This window comes from Rana temporaria, chromosome 1 (genome assembly GCF_905171775.1).
Source record: "Rana temporaria chromosome 1, aRanTem1.1, whole genome shotgun sequence".
NCBI lineage: Eukaryota > Metazoa > Chordata > Amphibia > Anura > Ranidae > Rana > Rana temporaria.
This window is the reverse complement of record NC_053489.1, coordinates 255,021,976-255,041,534: the sequence shown is the minus strand read 5'-3', so window position 1 is coordinate 255,041,534 and position 19,559 is coordinate 255,021,976. Positions and strand designations below refer to the sequence as shown.

The window sequence follows — 19,559 nt, the reverse complement described above, 5'->3', positions numbered from 1 at the left end:
AGTGGCCTGTAGCGATAATTAAATCATAATAAAAAATTATTTGTCAAGAAAATATTAAAAAGTTCAATACAAATTTAATTTAAAAAACCATTAAAAACAATTAGAGGCTGATGTACATTTAGGACAACAACGTACAAAATATACAAGTGCTTACAGATCTACATATTCCACGGACTACCGGTATGACTAGCACCATGGCAGAACAGGCATAGAAGATACCCAACGCGTTTCAGAAGTGTCTTTCTTTCCTCAGGGGTGTATGCTTTAATAGAGCAGAGCACTTATATTGTCAAAGGTGAACCAAACGTACATACATCAGCCAAAATATTTAAAAAACGTTAATGATGGATCCATTTCCTCGATCCATGGGACAGTTTGTGCGGCATTCCCCCAGTGCTCCATCCTTGTAAAATAATTGCTCCACTTTGTTACAATGTATCTCATGTATCCTTTGTGTCTTTACAAAGCATACCGCTTGGGTTCCATTCCTAGTTGATGCCTCTTACGGAGAAATGTGTCAGATGGAGCTGAATTCTGTGACGTCACTACGCATCAGCCTGCAGACGAGGTCTGCGGCTGTTTGCTTGCTACTGATCGTTTTTGTTACATGTATGTGCATAGATACTTTTAAATAAATGTTGCTTTTAACGTATTATACTTTGAAGCCTTTTCCTTCTATAATCCTCCATGCTTGAGAGAATCTATAGTGGTATTCTTCGTATAGACACCAAGGACACACAAGATACATTGTAACAAAGTGGAGCAATTATCTTACAAGGAGGTAGCGCCCTTATAGGAGCCTAACAAGTAGGATATCCCTGGTGGCTGAAACCTGTGTGAGCGTGTAAGATCTCTATAATTTGAAATCCAGCCCTTCTGGTAAGAGGCAAGTGTTTTATGTGGGGAAACCGCCTTAAAGCACCTTTTTTGTAAACGATTGTTCATCTACAAGAGCTTGTTTAATTGGATTTTTTTTTCATTTTTTCTTTTTTCACTAAGGACTTGGGGATATATTGATTTTCCTCCTTTGAGAATTTTTCATATATATTGTATGATATTGGTTCACATCATAGAGCATTTACTAGGTTGCGCACTTATATATATTTTTACATATTTAGTTAGTCGTGTATTCTGACCTAATAAGTAGCAGCATCTTTAATTATATTCACTTGTTTTTTTAATAGTTTGAGTGAGTGCAAAATATTTTTATATATACAGTATATAATATATCCCAGCTTTATCGAAAACAGTTATAGGGCCCACTGACACCAACCTCCATCTTAAATGCATCTTAAATCTTAAATGCAATCCAGCTTAAAATGTTGGTATTTTCTAACTGGTTTCACATCTATCTGTAGAGGTAATTCGATTAAACGTGAATGACTTCTCTCCAGATTTAACTTCTGAATGCCAATGTTACTTAGATAAATAATTATGAAGCCTAATGCCCTGTACACACAATCGGAATTTCCGATGAAAAAAGTCAGACGGAATTTTTTCATCGGATATTCCGACCGTGTGGGTCCCATCTAATTTTTTTTCTGTCTGAGTTTGGAAATAGAACATGTTTTATTTTTTTCCGATGGAAAAAAATCCTATCGGAAATTCCGATCGTCTGTGTGGAACTCTGACGGAGAAAAAACCCATGCATGCTCAGAATCAAGTTGACGCATGCTGGGAAGCATTGAACTTCATTTTTCTTAGTGTTTTACATCACCGCGATTTGAACGGTCGAATTTGGTCTGACAGTGTGTATGCAAGACAGCTTGAACAGAATTCTGACGGAAAATTCCATCGGATTTTACCCTATCAGAAATTCCAATCGTGTGTACGAGGCATAACAGTACTTGACCCTACTCCAACTGGAGGGTCTGCTATAAATATAGTTACAAGATTTTACACTTCGACAGGTGTTTCAAGAATACTTTATTTGAACTAAAAAAAAATTAATACTAATTTATATAGAAAGTAACTATGTAATAGACTACAAAACTTTTTAACGTTTAACACAGGCCAAATCTTTTTGTGGGAAAGATTAGAACTTCAATGGGGTTTTATAACTGTGTTGGTAAGATTTTTAATAATTCCCTTTTCCGGTAATAGGTGGTCACTGAGACAGGAAGTGAGAAGCATTCTCCCCAAGGGTAAAAAGCCATGTATAATTTGACAGCGATCCTAACTATCCACTATCCAAAACTGGGGCTTCGTACACATGACCGAGGAACTCGATGGGCGAAACACATCGTTTTTCTCGTCGAGTTCCTTGTTAGGCTTGTCAAGGAACTCGACAAGCTTGCTTTGCGTACACACTATCAAGACAAAATCTCCTCGTTCTCAAACGCGGTGACATACAACACATACAACGCCAGGGGAAGTTCGATTACACTGGCTAAACTCTTGGGGCTGGTTTTGCTAATCTCATGTGTTTACGTGTTAAGTAAAAGTTTGTTAAGAGACGATTTGCACTTTTCAGTCTGTTACAGCTTGAAAAATGTGTTCTCTCCATTACAAATGCTACTTTTACTCCCGTCTCATACTTTATTCTGAGCAAGCGCGGGTTTCTTAGCGTACACACGCTCAAGTTTCTCGTGGGAAACCAGCCCGACCAGGAACTCGACGAGCCAATTTGAGACTCCCATCGAGGAAATAGAGAACTTGCTCTCTTTTTGGCTCGTCGAGTTTCTCGACAGTTTCCTCGACGAAAATGTACACACGACCTGTTTCCTCAGCAAAAAATATCTCCCAGCAAGTTTCTTGCTGGTTTTTGCAGAGAAACTCTGTCGTGTGTACGAGGCCTAACATGCACAGCAAGAGTTAAAACAAGACCCAGGAATCATGTATTAATATATAGATACATTTCACACATAAAAACTAAACAGCAACAAGCTTGTAAGATTAGTCCTGAAAAAATATAATTCCAACTTGCGAAAATGATATTGGAAGAGCTCTATGTTTAGACTCTGGTGCCTGTCTAATCAGCTTTCTTTTTTAAGAAGGTCACAAAGCAGATAAGAATAAGCTGATTATGTGTTTCCTGTTATAAGTTGTTTTTGTGTTTGGTCTGCGGATAATAATAAAAAAAAAAAAAGGCTGTTTCTTTCAGACCAATTTCAGTCTCTAAGCTTGTTAACCATATACACTATGTGCAGAACAGCATTAAACCATAATGTCTGCTTTCTTTGCCTTATTATATGAAACTGGTGAGCTTGGCGCGCTGTCATTACTGTCAGACAAAAAATTAAAATGGAGGGGGCACACCATAACATAATTTTGCTACAACAAACATAGAAAAAATCATAACAAAAGACACCTAGGGATAACATAAACCGCTCTGTTGTAACAGACAGTATTCGTAATCTGGAACATTGCTGGCTATGTCTGATGGGCTGTTTTATGATGGTAAGCACTAACTTCTTGAAAAATGGCCCATGAGCAGAGTCTGATTGTTGTCTTAAAATTGCAACAGGATAGACAGATATCTACCTGTAATATTAGGGAGAAATCTACCAACCTAGGGCAGCTTTAAAGTTGTTCTGATGTCACCTGCTGTAACCTTGATGGTGGGTGAACAGTACACTTCGGGGTTGATTTACTAAAGGAAAATCCAATTTGCACTTGCTGTAGATCTGAGGGGAAAATCAAGGGAAGCTCTGCTGATTTTATCATCCAATCATGTACCAGTAAAAATGCTGCATTTTTATTTTCCTTGCATGTCCCCCTCAGATCTACAGCGACTGTACTCCCAACTGCACTTCCAAGTGCACTTACGGGTTGTGGCAGCCCTACTTGTAGTGCACAGTGGATTTTCCTTTAGTAAATAAACCCCAAAGTGTACTGTTCACCCACCATCAAGGTTACAGCAGGTGACATCAGAACAACTGTAAAGCTGCCCTAGGTTGGTAGATTTCATGTAAGCCTATTGACAGGGACAGATGTTCCAAGGGGCTTGGGGAAAGTTTGTATGGCCTTTATGTAGCAGACTTATAGAGAAGATTTTGGGGTTGATTTACTAAAGAGTGGACAATTTTCACTTTGCAATGTAAATCTCACATTCTACATTTGATGTTGAATAACTAAAAGAGTAGAGGCTGTTCAATCAGCAACAGGGTTGCCAACCGCCAGTAAATTTACTGACAATTTGTAAAAAATCTCTGATTTTTTTTTTACAGCTGCCAGTAAAAACCAGGGGCTGATAATTTCATGCTGTGTTGATTTTTTAAGTCTAAATTAAGCAAATTACTTTGTTATAGGTTTTGTCAGTGTTTCCATCATGTTTATACTGTTCAGATATTCACTGTGTTAGTTTTCAATAGGAGTTCTGTAATTTCTCAAAAATGTGTTCCGCCAGTAAAATTTCCACGTTTTGCCAGTAAAAAATGCTGCAGGAGGTTGGCAACCCTGATGAGCAATGTGAATGTTAGAAATAAGATGAACCGGTATTTTCTTTGAATGCCTAATCTTGTGTTAGCAAAAATTCTGTTTTTTTTTTATTTTATTTCCCAGGCACATAATTGGGTATACATTAGGAACACATTGGGTTTGATTTACTAAAACCAGTGAGTGCAAAATCTGGTGCAGCTGTGTATGGTAGCCAATCGGCTTCTAACTTCAGCTTAAGCCTCGTACACACGACCGAGAAACTCGACGGGCGAAACACATTGTTTTGCTCGTCGAGTTCCTTGTTAGGCTGTCGAGGATCTCGGCGAGCCAAATTTCCCCATTCCCGTCGAGGAAAAAGAAGACATGCTCTCTTTTTGGCTCGACGAGAACCTCGACAGTTTCCTCGTCGAAAAGTGTACACACGACCGGTTTCCTCGGCAAAAAAAAAATACCAGCAAGTTTGTTGCTGGTTTTTGCCGAGAAACTCGGTCGTGTGTACGAGGCCTTAGACTATAAAATCTGGAAGCTGAATGGTTTCCATGCACACCTACACCATATTTTGCATGCTCCGGCTTTAGTAAATCACCCTCATTGCACCCAATTCACTTTCCCTTTGCAATGTGATAATTCTTTACTCCTCTAGCAAATCAGCTCCTAGCATGGAGAATGATCACTTAACCTGAAGAATAAGGACTTATGAACACAGGTGTATTACAATAATGCCTTCTACACTGAATTTTTCCGCAAAAAGCTGTCAGAAAAATACAGCATAAAAAAATGTATAACATATAGATGTGTATGTGTGGAAACGCTATTCTATTGGTTAGAATAATCATTTGGAATAGCCACTAGTGGACATGTGCACCTTTGCGGCGCATTTTGGCCACTAGCGGGGTAGTTTTACCCCCTCCTGCTAGCGGCCGAGAAAGGGTTAAAACTGTCCGCAATGCGCTGCTGGGCAGCGGTGAAGGAGCGGTAAACACACCGCTCCTTCACAGCTCCAAAGATGTGGCTAGCAGGACTTTTTTTACAGTCCTGCTAGCGCAACGCTCCAGTGTGAAAGCCCTTGGGGTTTCACACTGAAGACAATGGTGCAGCTGTTTGAGGGAGGATTGCAGGCGCTATTTTTAACAATATAGCAGCTGCAATACGCTCCAGTGTGAAAGGGATCTTATGGAGAGGGCTGACTGAGAGGCAAATTAGTCTAGCGCCCCCATATAGCGGCCGCACTGCTTCCGGTATGCAGGTGGCCGGCATTCTGCAACTGCGGTGGCGGGGGGTGCTTCTAATTTTGTCCTATCATCCTGGACCACAAACCTTCCTCACTGTGCTATATGTTTCTGCTGCACCATTGGCATGGTTATATCTTCTTAGTCCTCTCCATAAAATTTAAAATTATCAGACATTTGTGCTTAAAGTAGAACTATAGGCAACACTTTTTTTTTCATTTTGTATAGAGTAGGGTTATAGCCCCTGTCAGTTTATTTTTTACTATCCCTGTCCCATTGCAGAGATTTCCCTTCACTTCCTGCCCCACAGGAAGTAAGAGTAAATCTATGCAAATTAAGGGAATCCATTGCCCCCCCCCCCCCAGGCCCTCAGAACTAGTGTCCCCACTCGAAAATTTCAGGGTGGGTCTTAAACAGAAAAGGGTGTGGCCTTGACAGGAAGGGGTGGGTCATATTTAAATTAGGGGTGCATGAGTGTAGACAGGCCTAGGGCAGCACAAAACCTAAATACATGACTGACTGTACCAGCTGGTGTTCTAAAACAAACTCTAGTCTCTTGAGAACGTTTGAGACAATTTTTGGGGGGGAAATAATGTTGTGCAACTACTTATGCCGGGAAAAACAGTCATGAAAGAGTGTATTTTTTGTGAGGGGTAGGCATGCTGTTTCATTACGCCTAGAATCATCATTTGTGTTCACATCTGACTGACATTTCATTGATTACCACAAAGACTCAAATTATCTCATTAGCCTCAATTACTGTCTCAAATTTCCTCTCACTTCCAGCAAAGGCAGCACACCCTGGATCGAATAAGTCAATAAAAACATGGAATAGTGTTTTTTACAAATTATTCTAATCAGGTTCTCATTACCTATTGATAGTGTTTCAATAACTATCAGGTAGCTCTGTAAGTCAATATTGTGTTAAAATGTATACATCTGGCTTTCCTGATTTCTGTCAGCAATATAGGTGATGATTTACTAAAGACAATCAGACTGTTCACTTTGCAAGGAATTCGCACTTTGAAAGGTAATTTTCCCCAGAGCTTAGTGAATGAGGTGGAGCTCTGCTGATTTCATCATCCAGTCATGTGCAAGGAGAAATACATTTTTTTTATGTTATTTTCTTTGTATGTGATTGGGCATACTTTGCAAAGTGAAATTTCACCTCATTCACTAAGCTCGGGGGAGGATCCCCTTGCAAAGTATAACTTACAAGTGAACAGCTTATTAAATAAATTAATACTTTTACCTCATAGATTATTATTAGAGATTTGAGAAAATAAGAATAAAAAAAACTTAAAAATGTACCTTGCAGCATTCTAAATTTTACTTCTTATAGCAGATGTGAGAATAAAAGCTTTTATTTTATATTGAAGCTGCTGATTAAAGCAAAACTGAAATAAATAATATGTTTTCCCCAACTGGACCCCTCACCTCCCAGCTAATGAATAGATCTATGGACTTCTGAACGGAGTTGGGCATATGCAGTCCCCTGGAACTAAAAGACGCTGCTAAAATCCCTGGCCAGACCAGCAAATTTTCGTTGTTCGTCTCCTGGATAGTGGGGCTGGGGGGAGCATAAACACAATATTATTTCAATTACACCTAAAACTAAGAAAAGTAAATTTACATTATGCTTAATAAAAAAGCCATGTATATGTCTCATGGAAGTATCAATCATAAATATATAACCTGTGTAGAAGTAGTGAATTTCTTTTAGACATTGGACCATTACTAATCTTTTGTTATAACTACTGTCATTTCTCTAGGTGGCTTTTCAGAGACATACGCTGCTCTATGCGACTACAATGGTGTGTGTTGCAGAGAAGAGGTGCAGTGGGTAAGCATATCCCATGAAACTGAAACATCAAGCCAGCAGCTAAATAAACATTGAGGCTAGGTTCACACTGCTGCGAATTCAAAATCGCGGTAAAATTGCGATTTTACCGCAAATTTCGCGGCCACGATTTTGCCGCTATTTCGGCCGCGATTTAAGAGACATCTGTGCAGGGTTCAATGTAAACCGCGGCCCGAAATCGCAAAAAGTAGTACAGGAACTACGACGCTGCAGATGCGGCGTCGCACCGATTAGGACGGTGCCATTTGACATGTGAAATGGCATCTCAAATCGTACCAAATCTTACCCAGTGTGAACCTGGGCTGAAACACAGTAATGCTGACGGTGTTACCTGGCGAAATTTTTTATAATTGCCTTAATCTAGTCTTGTGATTTGCACTGCTCACCTAGGAAGCTTATTCATAGTCTGGTAAACAGGCAGGAGGCACAGAGATGATCTAGGAGCCTGCACAACTGCACTAGAAAAGCAGAGTGTTAGCTGTCTGGCTGTATAGTGTGGTCTATATGTGGTCAATATGGATCACAAAGTTTGCTTTTTAATACATTTTTCATTTTTATAGCAGATAATAATGGTTTACAAATCAGAAACATATCTTGTTACAGAATCGCATATGAAGAGTACCAGGGTACATTAAAGAATAAGTTCACCTTTTCGAACATGTTACATGTTACACCCATATTTAGGGTGGGACATGTTACATGTTTCCAGGTTCCTCTGCCCCACAGCCACTGTCACATTTTAAAATGGGCACAGCTGTACAAGGGTCCGCCCACACAGCTGCGTCATTCATTTACAGTAATCTGTGAATAAGAAAACTACAAGTCTCGTTTGCCAACGTAGAAGAAGGCTTGTAGTTTTCATTTGATGGCTTGTAATCCACACTTCCTACAGCTCTCAAACTGATAGCCCAAACAGAAGTACTGGCACAGAGCAGTAGGCAAAGCTGTAGGTGTTTGCAGGAGCCTGACATTGCACCCACAATCTAGTGATCACAGATGCAATGCTCCGCAGGCTTCTGTGAAAAAGATAATAAATGACATTTTTTTTCCTGCAAAACTATTTTCATTTATTATTTTTTTATAAAGATGAACTTATTCTTTAACAGTATAATCTAAAGGGCAAATAAGAAATTATAACCAACATATTTTGAGTTATCCAGTTTCACATTATAACCCAAGACTGGTTTCCTTTAAAGAGACAAGATGAATTCTCTAGATCCTAGATATCAACTGAAACTTATGCACTGCTATGTCTGAGTTAACCCAGATACCAAGAACATGTAATCAGGGAAGGCAGATGAGGCAGAGCAAACAAAAACAAACACAATAAAACGATTGAGCTTTGAGGGTCATAGCTTGGGGGCCTGGGGATTTGGTGGGCGGTAGCTGAAGTTCTACCCCACCACTGGTCAAAATTTGGGGCTCCTAGGGACCTAGGATCTATGGATCCAGAGATTTGGGGCTCCTTGCGCCACCTGTCAGAAGCTACATACAGCGTGGCTAGTTTAAATACTAGCTGACACTGTTTGCAGCAGACTGAGAGGATGAGCTCACAGTGCCTCTCACTTCTTGACCGAGGCACTGAGCCTAATTGACAGCTTGGACCCTTGGACCCTTGGACCAATGGTAAAGTACCATTGGCCCCAGCTGCCCAATAAAAATACTGCTGTGGAGGCTGTCCTCTGACTGCAGTTTCAAAGAAGGGAGCATGTGTCTTTCAGAGCCAGCCCAGCCCTCTTAACTACAAGGAAAAAACATTGGTTTATAGGTATTAGATTCACCGATTGTAGCAAGCCCCTTGCTTGCTCGGTTCCACCTTCCCGACACTCCTCTGCTGCTATTGGATCAGATTGCAGATCGCAACGTCTGATGGTTCGGTCATCCGATGCTCTGGGATTCGAACTACAGCTATGTGCCATTCAAATCCATTTGTGATAGCTCAGAACAAGGCAGGCTGTATGTAAGTTCAAACAGGAATCTCTCTTTATTGGATGCACACACACTTTTATACATAGCAGTTTGAACACCCTGTCCCACAACCCTATTGGTCAATTGTAAAGTACATTGTTGTTCTCAATTAGGTCCTCTTGGCAATGCAAATGAGGACTTTAAACAGGGTCAGCAGGGATTGGTCCGATAGCTTGAATAGGAGGACTGATATGTGTAATGACACAGAAGCCCCAGGGGGTAATTAAAGTACATAAACAGTCAAACACAGAACAATGCTTTTCTTCCAGACCATGGAGCCGTCTGGAGGGGGAGTTAGAAGACCCACCACTGTGTAATAGATTCAAAGGAGAAATACTTCAGTATTCCAAGGTTCATAATCCCATGTTTTTCCTCACACAGTTAAGAGGGAGAATAAGAATCTGCTGCTGCTGAGAACTGTTTTAATCAAGCTAAATCATATATTATTATGCTATATGTTATAACATAATAATTTATTATTTATCTATTTACTGTGAAATTACTGGGGAAAATCCTACTCAGGAACCCCAAGGAGAAAGGAACAGGAAAGTAAGCCCTTGAGAGTGAGGACAAGGAAGAGAAGAAATAAAAAATAAGTGGGGGGGTGTGTATTAATGGGGGAGAGGAAATAGGTTTAAGGTTTTGAGGAGTAAGAATAAACCTTGAAAGACTTTCCATCAAATCTCCAAACTCAGAAAAGCCAGTAAAGTCCAACCATTACTACCACGTTTTCTGAAATTGGTCATCTCTGTTTGCAGAGGCCAAGACATCTTCCATAGTTTTGATCTCATTAACTTTGGAGATCCAGACTCTGATGGGAAGAGGGGTCATCTGTTTCCAGGCGAATGCACAATTTAGCCACAATCAAAAAATATATCAAGAGTAAATGTGTATAGTGCTTTGCTGACAAAGGTTTAAGGTAGAGGAAGAAGGCCACGGGGTTGTCTCCAAGGTGAACATTGGTCAGTTTTAAAATAATGTCCCTCACTTGGTTCCAAGAAGTTGTGCAAGTGAGTGGGATGTATTTCAGCTTTTAAGGGTTTCAATTGCAAAGCTAAACACCTGTTTTATGAGCCTCTGATGAAAGCTGTCATTGTTTGTTGCTCTTCTTATAGGTCAGTGTAGCTGATTGCACTTGGCTCCACTCAAGTCAGTGCTCTAGATCTAGGATGTGGCCTGTGATTCAGACAATGCCGGCTTCTGTCAGAAACCAAAGTTAGCAATTATGCCTTGAAGTGCTGTGGGCTTCAATTTGAGCCCCAGCCAAGGACACTACATAGAGGCAGGTTAATTGGCTCTTGTCTAAATTGGCTTTAGATGTGTATGTATATATGTAGGGATAGCTACCTACCTTAGACTGAAAGCTCCTTGAGGGCAAGGACTAATGTGAATGTACAATACAGGCTCTCCTCACTTAATGACCAGGTTCTGTTCCAGCAACCAGGTTGTTAAACGAATTAGTCGTGAAACGAGGAGCCACAAGTAATTAATTTTTTAAGCTTTCTTAACTACTGTACTGTACTGTATTCCGAAAAAAAAAACGTCTAAACACAAAACTCCAAATCCATAACTTTGTCCTAATTTGCATAAGTACATAACACAAAAATATAAGCAACAAAAGTACTGTACTGTATGATACAATGATGTACAGTGCATCTCTCGGGTTCGGTAGAGCTGGTCAAATGTTCAAGCGGTCGTTAAACGAGGAGTATCTGTATATAGTACATATATATGTAAAGCGCTGCGTACATTTTCAGCACTAAATAAATATCTAATTAATAAAAAACAGATTCTGTTTAAACTAATGAGATGTCAGCCATATATAGGTAATAATTAGCCAAATGCATAAAAAGCTGTGTCTTTTTTTAGGATGTGGATATGATTTATCACTCTCAGGACAGCCGGGAGTTTAACCTGCAAGACTTTAGCCATCTGGAAAGCAGGTCAGAGGGTCAAGGTAAAAATGCAGTGTGAACATTCATTGGCTGAATTTTTTCCTAGTTACACCATACCTTTTGTGTTTCACAGGGACCTGGCTCTGGTTGTTGCTGCTCTTGCATACAATCAGTATTTTCTCAGGCTCCAGGCCGCAAATCTCAAACTGGTAAACATGAAATAGACTGTACATATTTGTTGGGAAAATAATTAGCATCTGGTCTTATCTGGTTATATTTTAATTGATTTTTTTTTTCTTAATTGTAGGGATCGGAGGTGACAGAGCAGATCCTGCACTGCGTCGGCCGATCGCAGCACCTAGAGGAGCTAATCCTTGAGGACTGCGGACTGAGAGCGTGAGAGAGGGAGACAGAGAAGGAGGGTTATATAGATGGGATACCGAGATAAGGGGAGAGAGGGAGATAGGAACACATTGGGCAAGTTGGGTGGATTCAAAAATAGATTGAAAAATTTGCTTTGTAGTCAAAAGGGAAAGGGACAGACTTCTGGGTAAAAAAACATGGCCTCTTAAGAGTGGCACAATCAAGGGATTGCCTAGTTATTAAGACCTATCTCGAAGGCATTGTCAGACTGGAATCATTTTATTCAATATGGAGTACAGGGGAAACTTAGTGCTACACAGTCAAAGAGCATGGCAGGATGACTGGATGAGATAAAGTGGGAATTAATAAATATGGTGTCAGGCTAGTTTTGTTATAACCAATAGCACAGTACTCCCTCTCTCTCTCATCCCTTATCTCTCTCTCTCTCTCCATTCCTCCTCTCTCTGTCCCTCTCTCTCCTACAGTGATTTTGCTCTCCGCTTGGCCTCTGTGTTGGCAGATAACTCAGCCTCCTCATTGCATTCACTGAACCTATCACACAACCCGCTGGAAGACCGAGGTAATCCAACTTCTGCGCTGTACATACATGTCAATGTCACATGCCATGGAAAAATGAAATCATGTTCATCATTTACTCTCTGCTGGTCATACAATGTTATGAACTCATTAGACAGATTTATTATTAATTATTATTATTTATTATTTATTATTAACCTTGGATTTTATTTTATCACTATCCTCTAGGAATCTCGGCGCTCTCTCAGCAGTTTCTCTATTTTCATGCCGGACTTCGGAGCCTCAACCTGAGCAAAACAAATATTACATCTAGAGGTACAAGGGTGATTTATATTGTGTTTGACTTTTTGATATTTAATTATGGTAATTAATGGTGTTTGCAATTTTTTACTATGTATAAAAGGAAACAATGTCAGGAATGGGTGGCTGATGCACTTCAAATGACACCTCTGTGCTTGTATAATGTAGTGTATGAGTGTATATTACTGTGGAACTTTCTTTCTGTAGGAGCACTCTCTCTGTGTCAGTCTCTCTGCCAGAATGCTCTCTTCTCCTCCTCGCTGCACTCTCTGACCCTCAGTAAGAACCCTGGACTTCTCGGGAGTGAGGAGACCAATGTGAGACTTCCCCCTAACAACCAAAAGCAGATATAATGCATGCTTTCATCATTCATCTATCAATACCTAATTTATAGCACATTCCTTCCAGCTACTATCTACTTTCTTGCATGCCAACCGGTTGTTTCCACACTGTATCCCATATATACTATGCATGTATGCTTGCAAATTATGGAACATCTCCCTAAACAGTTTTCAATTATTAATTTTAATTATCATCTAGTGAGGCCGATACATGTTATTTAGAATGCGGTGTCCTTTCTTTCAATTACTCAAGCTGTTTAAAAAACAATACAAAATTGGTACTAAATATGTGTAAAATAAAAAATGGACACAAAGTATTTGTATTGAGGGTTATGCTACAGATGCAGCCTGCAAAAGATATTGCAGTTTGCTAAAATATTATTGGCACGCCCTGTTATATTATAGTGTCATACAAACCTCCAATTCATAACCTATTCCATGATTTTGTTAGGAGGCTGGATGGGCAACAGGTACAGGGGGAGGAAATGACATGGCCATTATATTGGACCGGGCGACCTACTTGTTTTGTATTACATGGTGCTAAAGTTTCAGAAGCTTTTCTAGGATGATTGGATGAGAAGGGCTTATTAAGAAGGTGCCCCATTCTGAACAGTTGTAAAATTAGTTTTGCCCCTGCTGCAAAGAAAGAATAACCAAAATCTCACCATCCACGTCCATGTGGTACATAGGAAGATGGTTCAGATTAGAACTTGAGCAAACAAGAAATATATCTCCAGCACAGCAGGGAACATCATAAAAGGGTCCAACACTTTATTGAACACATTACAGCAGGAGATAGCAACGTTTCTTGGAGAAGGGCTCACCTTCCCCAAAAAATGTTGTTTTCTTCTGCCGTGAAGTGATTAATCAATAAAGCGGTGGACCATTTTATGGAGTTCCCTGGTGTGCTGGTGACATATTTCTTGCCTCGGGGTCCTTCTGGTCTCCAGCCAGTGTCTTTTAAAGCTATTACCTTAGAACTCTAACAAATCATGTCTGAAGAAATGTCCACATTAAAATATTTTTTATTAGTACCATGACAGCAGTACAAGAGAAGAAATTATCAACCAGTTATGTATTTTAAACGTCTAAGTGTCCTTACCTATAGCAGTACTAATAATGAGCAGAAGCTTTCTCCTAGTGTGCCATAGATAAAGTATGTCTCTTATTCTCTCTCTATACAGTTCATATTGTATGGGTAATCCCATTCTCAGATATCTACAGCCTAGTAAACCCTCTGTAAAATTCTCATCCATTGCTAATATTTCCATGATATGACTCCATAGAAATCTTTGCTGCTTGGTTTTCTATATAGAAACCTTTTTAAAAGTCATCCTTTGTCTCCATGTCGTAACACCTATCCTTTCTGCTACTTTACAATCCACTTACATTTAAACCTCTCTCTTCTGCACACTCCTAATAACTAATACATCTCTGTTTTCCCAGGCACTTTACACTTTTCTGTCTCATCCAAATTCGTTGGTTTATTTGGATCTCTCAGGAACAGACTGTGCTGTAGACACTGTAAGAGAATGGGAGCAGTGATATGGGTTATGGATGACAGCTGTATGCCTATAGTTAATGGCTTTTGACTGTTTTGGGAATGACGTAAAAGAGCTGTACAAGTGTCTGAATGTTTGCAAATGTGATGGTGGCAGTAGTGTGAGGTTTTCTTTGCATAAGGTGAAGAATAAATTAGTGTAATTAGGATATTAGTTCATTGGCATGGAGATCTCAAAGCAGTATGATCTTTCCTTTCAGATATTCGGGGCATTGGCTCTTGGTTGCTGCTCCTGTCTCTCACATCTTGATCTCTCTAAGAACTCTCTATCACACCGGTAAGTTTCCTTAAACAATTATATTTTAAATTTAGGGGTGATGTTTGGATTTTACATTCGATGCTGTCCAAATCCTCACTGTTGATGATAATGATGATTATAGTGCAATAACAGGTAATATATATATTTTTAGTTATTATTGCAATATTTACCTTAAATCGTTTTTTATGTGTTTATTGTACATGTACATTGTACATGTTTGTTGTTCCATATTTTTTTCATCTGTGGATATGTTAATGCTTCATCCAGTTGTATATCAGAGAAAATAAATGAGCACTATCTATTGTTTTTAGTCAGATCAAATAAACTAGTAGAGACTTTATATGTAAATTACATTTTATTGCTGACCGCAAGTACATGTATAATATATACATATAATATACAGTATATATACATTTTCCTCTGCTCTGCTGTGTGCTCTTTGTCTTTCAGTCCAACAGAGTTAGTTCTCGATTAAACTTGTGGCTGGGTGGCAAAAAAAACAGGCAGTTGAGCCAAATTTCATACGCCTCCCTGCTCCCCGATCCTCCATAAGCTGTAAAGGCAGCTTTCTGTTGTGGCATTTGGCAAGCAGTATCAACACCCAACAAGACCCATTCAAGTAAACTGGGGCCACACTGCAGCCACCCTGCAACCCCATAAAATGCACAGGGTTGCAGTGTGGTGGTGTGACATTTATAGGATTAAAAAAGATGGTAAGGAAGTGACATATTACCTCCTCACTGAATATCAAACATCTTTGAAGGGGGCACGTCCAAGATGTCGTCCTGGACGGCTGCATATCTTTGAGCTCCCCTGGCAAGCACTTATCTTATCCTCCTTCTGGGCTTTTCTATCACCCGTGTCTGGGGGATTCCACTCAGATGAGATGCCACACTTCCAGAACAGCAGCTGGCTGGGAAAAAAGGCTCCGAATCCCGCTGCTTGAGGATACAGACTCCCTGTCCTCCCACCTGTGTTGAGGCCCACGCCACGAGGAAGATCAACATGATGTTACAGATGGAGCTGCCAGAGCCGGAGGTGGACGCCTCTCCCAAGCTTCGTTGCAGACATTATGTCGACAATTGCCCTCTGCCAGTCCACACTCACCCCGAAGATTGAGGTATCATGGGCATCATGCGGCAGGACGTGGATAAGCTCCGATTCTGTGTTACAGAGATGGAGCAGCATGTGAGTCACACAGAGGACACTGTCACCGAGCATGCCTTTGCTATCCGCACACTACAGACTGAACTAAAAGCCCTGGAATATAAAGCAGATGATGCAGAAAACCGCAACAGAAGAAACAACCATTGCATAGTGGGGCTGGCAAAGGGAGTGGAGGGTACTAACCCCACTGTGATACATTTGCCTATATGTCTCAGTTCACTGCTCCCTGCTAGCCATGGGTAGAGGTAGAAAGGAATTTCATGTGATTCATTCCTCTGACAGGTTATTGACGTGCTAATGTCCCCTCACTATTTCTAAAGGTTAATTGATCTATTGTGTTGTGTGAAGGAGAGCTGGGTTTAAGTGGCTTGTGTTAATTATTCTGATTGCTTCATTGTGGTAATTATCTCTCTATATGCGGGGTCGAGCGGTCTGGTTGATGTATTCAGTACAGCTAGTGCTCAGCGTCATTGATGTCATTGTCTAAAGAAAATGTGTTTTCAGCATCGGCCCCGTCGTGTCTGCCTATAATCTGTATGGAAGCCCCAGTGTGAGGGGGGCGGAGATTTGTCATTGTAACAGTTTTGGAAATGACATATAAGCTGTGTGTGTTATAACATTAAAGTCTGTGTTGTTCAAGCAGTAAGCTGGTCTCATGTGTGGCTTTCTGGGCGACTCCAGGGATATCCCTCCTCGTGGAATATTGGGGTGATTTTCGTTATGGGAAGAAGGGAACGTTGACGGGGATATCATACCGATACCGTCACACCCACGGTGGAGGATCTGCTGCGCACCCTGCTGCCAAATGTGCACTTTTCTCCCTATTATACCATTGAGAGAGTGCACTGCATTCTGCCCAGGCCTGGGCCCTCGGAGTCTTCTTATACTATGGCTCCTAAACTTCCTGGACAGGGATGAAGTGCTCCGGGCTGCCAGAGTGTAAGGAGATGTTCATTACCAAAATAGCAAGCTGATGATTTTCCCAGACTACTCCATTAAAACACGGAAGTTTAGGAAATCCTCTGACCAGGTGAAGGCAGCGTTGTGGGCCTGCAACATTCTTTACAGTGTCCTGTTCCCTGCTCGTCTATGGGTCCAAGATGAAGAGGCGGTTTGCTTCTTCAAATCCCTGCATGAGGCCTCGGCCTGGATGGATACCCTGCCACCCCATCGCTGACCGGTGAGGTACCCTGCCTCCTACTTTTTCTCCTGGATCCCTGATGATTTTGATAATTGGGGGACCCCCTCTGTCTTTTTTTAGTACACTGCACCGTTGTTCCTTTGCAAAACTTGGTTCTCAACAGTTTAAGTATGGGCCCCTGCTTGCAGGTGTTTGTTTCTGCATATGGATGTTCTTTTTACCCCCCCCCGGGAAGACTATACTCTTGGTCTCTAATGACTAAATGTTCCTGCACTGATTCTACTACTTGTTCCAGTCCTTTACATGGTCTTGCCCAGAAGAGAATATACTGCTACTGCGAGTGAATTCATGTGCTGACTGCCAGCATCTCCACTGTAGTGTGAGTGCTTTTCTACACTAGCCAATCCACCTGGCTCACGTCCCTCTAGGTTAACCTTTACTGACTGGGTGTTTGGGGTTCATGCTCTTCATGATTAGGATGGGGTTGCGGGGAGCGGGGTGGGTTTGTTTGCTCCTTAAAGGTTGAAGAGGTTTGGGAGCAGTGTTATGTTCTGTTTTAAAAAAAATACATATTTTGGTGCTCTATGATCTCTTATATGACCTGGACTTTAGGGTGCTCCATTGCCTACCACAAACCGTATTGAACTGTGTATTTGGTGTGGGGTGTCTACCGTCTGGACCTTTATCCCTGTCGATACTGTTTTATGGCACTTTACTCCTACCTTTGTTGTCTGCGTATAATCCCTCATTTCTCAAATTAGCATAATTTCATGGAATGTCTGTGGCCTCAACTCGGCAGTGAAACAGTCCCTAGTGTTCAAATTCCTCCAGAAGTACAGACCACATGTCTGCATTTTGCACGAGACCCCACCTCTAGGGCTCCAAGATTAATGGTCTCCAGCAACCCTGGGCATCATACCACCTACTCCAACTGTGCCAGGAGTGTCAGTATTGTAATCCAGAGATCATTGACTTTTCGAGTACTGGAGGTGCATACTGACCCAGATGGGAAATATATTATATTACATGCCAATATTTATGACAAAATTGTTGTTGTCTTGGGATTGTACTTGCCCCCTCTGGCATTAATTGTCATACTGAACACTATTATGTAGATGATCTTAGGTTTTGATACCCCAGAAACTTTCCTGATGGGGGATTTTAACATGGTTCCTTGCTCGGACATAGATAGACTGCAGGGAGGGGGCAAGGGATACCTCTGCACTGGCTCAGTGGGCGTCCACTTTTGCCTTAGTGGATGTATGGTATCATTTACATCCGGACGCCAGGGAGTTTACTTGTCACTCTGCTTCTTTCAAATCCCTTTCGTGGATAAATTTGGCATATGCCCCAACTACCGCCCCCTTCGATGGGTTGCGGATGCAAGTATACTCCCAAGGGGCGTGTCGGATCATGGCCCACTCAGCCTGACCCTCTCACCACATTCTGGTTATAGGTTGTGGTGTCAGTTTAGGTTCTGGGCAACAGACGATCGATTGCAGGAACCCACCATGAAATCCCTGTGCAATTATTGGACTATATATGGGGACACCGAGGCCCAGATTCTTGTACATCAGCATATCTCTGCGGCGGCATAACGTATCCGATTTACGTTACGCCGCCGCAACTTACACGGGCAAGTGCTGTATTCTCAAAGCACTTGCTCCGTAAGTTGCGGCGGCATATCGTAAATTGGCCGGCGTAAGCCCGCCTAATTCAAATGTGGAAGGGGGGGCGTGTTTAAGTTAAACTACTGTGACCTGACGTGATTGACGTTTTTGCGGAACGGCGCATGCGCCGTCTGTGGAATTTCCCAGTGTGCATTGCTCCAAAGTACGCCGCAAGGACGTCATTGGTTTCGACGTGAACGTAAATGACGTCCAGCCCCATTCACGGACGACTTACGCAAACAACGTAACTTTTTCAAATTTCGACGCGGGAACGACGGCCATACTTAACATTGGCTACGCCTCATATAGCAGGGGCAACTATACGTCGGGAAAAGCCTAATGTAAACGTCGTAACTTTACTGCTTCGGCTGCGCGTACATTCAGGAATTCGCGTATTTAGCTAATTTGCATACTCAACGTGGAATTCGACAGAAGCGCCACCTAGCGGTCAAAAAAAAAAATGCAGTTAAGATCCGACAGGGTAAGAGACTTACGCCTGTCGGATCTAATGGATATCTATGCGTAACTGATTCTAAGAATCAGACACATAGATACGACGGGTCGGATTAGGACTTACGACGGCGTAAATGGCGCTGCGCCGTCGTAAGTTCTTTAAGAATCTGGGCCATAGATACGACGGGTCGGATTAGGACTTACGACGGCGTAAATGGCGCTGCGCCGTCGTAAGTTCTTTAAGAATCTGGGCCATAGATACTACGGGTCGGATTAGGACTTACAACGGCGTACATGGCGCTGCGCCGTCGTAAGTTCTTTAAGAATCTGGGCCTGAGTCTCCAACTTTGAGGTGGGATTCTTTTAAACCATGGGTCAGGGGTGCATACATTTCTATATTTGCAATACTCCAGAGAGAGGCATCCCGCACATTA

The 19,559-nt window shown here is 41.4% G+C and overlaps 1 protein-coding gene across 4 annotated transcripts in view; it reads left to right on the top strand.

Moving 5' to 3' along the window:
- The window catches only part of CARMIL3 (capping protein regulator and myosin 1 linker 3), a 139,542-nt gene that overhangs the window by 53,297 nt on the left and 66,686 nt on the right, over positions 1-19,559 (top strand). For all 4 annotated transcript variants that reach the window (XM_040354355.1, XM_040354359.1, XM_040354349.1 and 1 more), the window contains exons 7-15: positions 7,382-7,452; positions 11,308-11,381; positions 11,467-11,542; positions 11,641-11,729; positions 12,182-12,276; positions 12,462-12,548; positions 12,741-12,850; positions 14,321-14,398; positions 14,636-14,712. In XM_040354355.1, coding sequence (XP_040210289.1) covers positions 7,382-7,452; positions 11,308-11,381; positions 11,467-11,542; positions 11,641-11,729; positions 12,182-12,276; positions 12,462-12,548; positions 12,741-12,850; positions 14,321-14,398; positions 14,636-14,712 — 757 coding nt within the window. The remainder of the gene's footprint in view (positions 1-7,381; positions 7,453-11,307; positions 11,382-11,466; positions 11,543-11,640; positions 11,730-12,181; positions 12,277-12,461; positions 12,549-12,740; positions 12,851-14,320; positions 14,399-14,635; positions 14,713-19,559) is intronic.